Below are 2750 nucleotides of genomic sequence, written 5' to 3' on the forward strand. Positions count from 1 at the left end.
TATATATATATATATATATGTTTCTCAGTCTTAACATTTCATAAGTTGACTTGGTATTATTTCACTTTGTACTATTCTGCATTGCTTTATTATTATTATTTTTTGATTTACACTTTACACAATGCACCAATTCATTTGGAAACCAGGTTGTAGAATATGTTTGATATTGCATTCATCTAAGCAAATGAGAAAAAGTATGTGTTTTTCTTTGGCTTAGATACAATTCCCTGCTTACTGACTCCGTGGTGTGACTGGAGTGATTGCAGTGTAACTTGTGGGAAGGGTTTGAGGACACGGCAGCGTATACTCAAGTCGCCTGTGGAACTGGGAGAGTGTACAGAAGAATTAGAACAGGTTGAGAAGTGCATGCTACCAGAGTGTCGTAAGTAATGAAATTAACCAAGCACTGAACATGTTCATCTCTAATTTATTAATTTATGTCATTTATCATCTAATACTTGTTATGAAAACTTGAGTCTTCATGTGAACATTTACATTCATAAGGGGACTTCTGTCACAGTAAGAAAGGGCAGATAAACAGAGTTGGTCTTTATCTTGTGTATTCTAAGTTTCTTGTTTATTCTCATTGCGTTGATGTATATTGATATAGATGTGAGTAGCAACATGCCTAACCCTTCCTGAACCTGTCTGAACATGAAAAAAGCAAAAAGTCTGCTTGTCACACTTTTGAGAGTTCTTGAGATCTGTTTCAACAAATGAAATAAGATTAGACTGAACTTCCTGCATGAATGGACCACTGAAATGTCTGTCTTGTTATATGGTAATTATCATGGATTCTCTTACATAATGACTCAGAGTATTGGATTTTGTCAAGGCATATCTTGAATCTTCACAGGGATAGAACGTTTTCTCCAAGACAGTGATCCAAATGTTAACTAAAATTTGATACAGAAATTAAAACTAATGTCCTTCATTATTTTTGTGTCATCGTGTGATTTATTGAACGGTTACTCATTATTAAGGCTTTTTTTTCATATTTCTTCTTAGCCATAGACTGTGTCATGACAGAGTGGAGCGAGTGGTCAGAGTGTAATAAGTCCTGTGGGAAAGGTCATACAATCCGAACACGCATGGTGATGCTTGAGCCTCAGTTTGGCGGAGATCCTTGTCCCGAAGCGATCCAGCGGAAAAAGTGCAAAATCAGAAAGTGCAACCGAGGACAAGGCAACAGTGATGAGAAGAAACGTCGCAAGGAACAGCGTGAAAAGAGGAGGAGCAAACAGGGCAGAGCTGAAGGCAACTCCGAGCATCCAGGTTGGTATACACCATCCTTTTTGCTGATTCAGGACTACAACACTTACAATGTACCTCTTTTTTTCTCATTTTTCTTACTCTTAGGGTGCAGAATGAGACCATGGTCAAGTTGGACAGAATGTACAAAGATTTGCGGCGGAGGAATTCAAGAACGCCTCATGACAGTAAAGCAGAAGATTAAGACTGCCCAGCTGTCCAGCTGCAAGGACAGGAAGGAGATCAGAGCTTGTAATGTTCACCCCTGCTAGGAAGGAGTAGGGTAGCAGTGGGTGGTGGGGATGGGAGGATGGGTGGACTGGGAAGAGTACAGGGCACACTGTTGCACAATGATCCAATGCACTCTGTTTAGGGCTGAAATGACACATTCTTGAATCCGTATAGGTTAAATCCAGACATCAGGTCAGCTGTCGTTAACAGAAGAAAAAAAGTCAAACATTTCTCTGTAAGTCTGGATTTAAACTTTAAAGCTGATTCTTTTGTGCTTTCAAACTAGCTCTGACATGACTCTTTTGCAACATTACTGTAAACTTGTTGTGGTATATTATATCTTGAAAAATATAATTATGAACTATAAATTGTTTTCATAAAAAGAAGAACTGTTATATCTTGTGGTATCCTTAAGTAGTACAGTATATTCCAGACTTTAAAGCACAGGTGCCCAGCCATTCCAGTGTTTTATATGCCTTCAGTTGTTCAGTTGTTTCTAGGGAACAAAAAGCCCAGTTGACTTTATACCCGGCTATGTCGTTGTACATGTAGATGCACCACAGCTGACATCTATATGGTTTGGAGCATTATTAGAAAATGTATTATTTTTTTGCAGTGGAATTTTTTGATAAGAATGTGTCCCAAGATTCTTACCAAAGTCTTGTGTAGATGTTTTCTAGGTGTATTTCCCTCATTTTGTTTATCTCTGTTCCTCTAACATATTAATATTTTGGAATAATATCACCTTTACAATAAAAGTAAATGTGACAGCTTGTCAAATTGATCTGTGTTTTTATTCTGGGGATTAACAGGCACAGTAACATGAACGGTTATATACCCTTGTGCTACCACTAGATGGGGACAACAAGCCTAAAACCTTTAGGTCATTTCTGAGGCTGGTGCTTTATCTGCCTGTTGTGCCTCGCTCGCTCTACAGAATAGCCACAAGGGGGCAATGTAATGAAGATAATTTCATACTAAGAGAAGGATATTTTATTCATTTCTGAATGTTGATTTGGTTTGCAAATAATACTTGAAATTTCCTGAAACTGATTGGGATAATTTGCTGCTTATTATCATTCATAGAGCAGCAAACGGTACGACCTCTATTCAAAAGCCTCCTATCAACAAAATCGTTTTACAGGAGTGTTCTGATAGACAGAAACTGGGGAGCATTCAGGAGCATTTGTTAGCTACACAGAGGGTCTGCTCTCACTTTAAAAGATCATAGCAGTTGGAGAGCGCTGAGTTTTTATGGACGTGCTTGC

At 38.2% G+C, this 2750-nt stretch overlaps 1 protein-coding gene across 1 annotated transcript in view; it reads left to right on the plus strand.

Moving 5' to 3' along the window:
• The window catches only part of LOC102215583 (spondin-1-like), a 17922-nt gene extending 15673 nt beyond the window's left edge, over positions 1 to 2249 (plus strand). The window contains exons 8-10 of the mRNA XM_005745777.1: positions 218 to 382; positions 1009 to 1275; positions 1360 to 2249. Of these exons, the coding sequence (XP_005745834.1) occupies positions 218 to 382; positions 1009 to 1275; positions 1360 to 1523 (596 nt within the window). The 3' untranslated portion in view covers positions 1524 to 2249. The remainder of the gene's footprint in view (positions 1 to 217; positions 383 to 1008; positions 1276 to 1359) is intronic.
• The last annotated feature ends 501 nt before the right edge of the window (positions 2250 to 2750 follow it).

Source organism: Pundamilia nyererei, unplaced genomic scaffold, assembly GCF_000239375.1.
Source record: "Pundamilia nyererei isolate P.nyererei 1_Seehausen unplaced genomic scaffold, PunNye1.0 scaffold00166, whole genome shotgun sequence".
In the NCBI taxonomy this organism is placed as follows: domain Eukaryota; kingdom Metazoa; phylum Chordata; class Actinopteri; order Cichliformes; family Cichlidae; genus Pundamilia; species Pundamilia nyererei.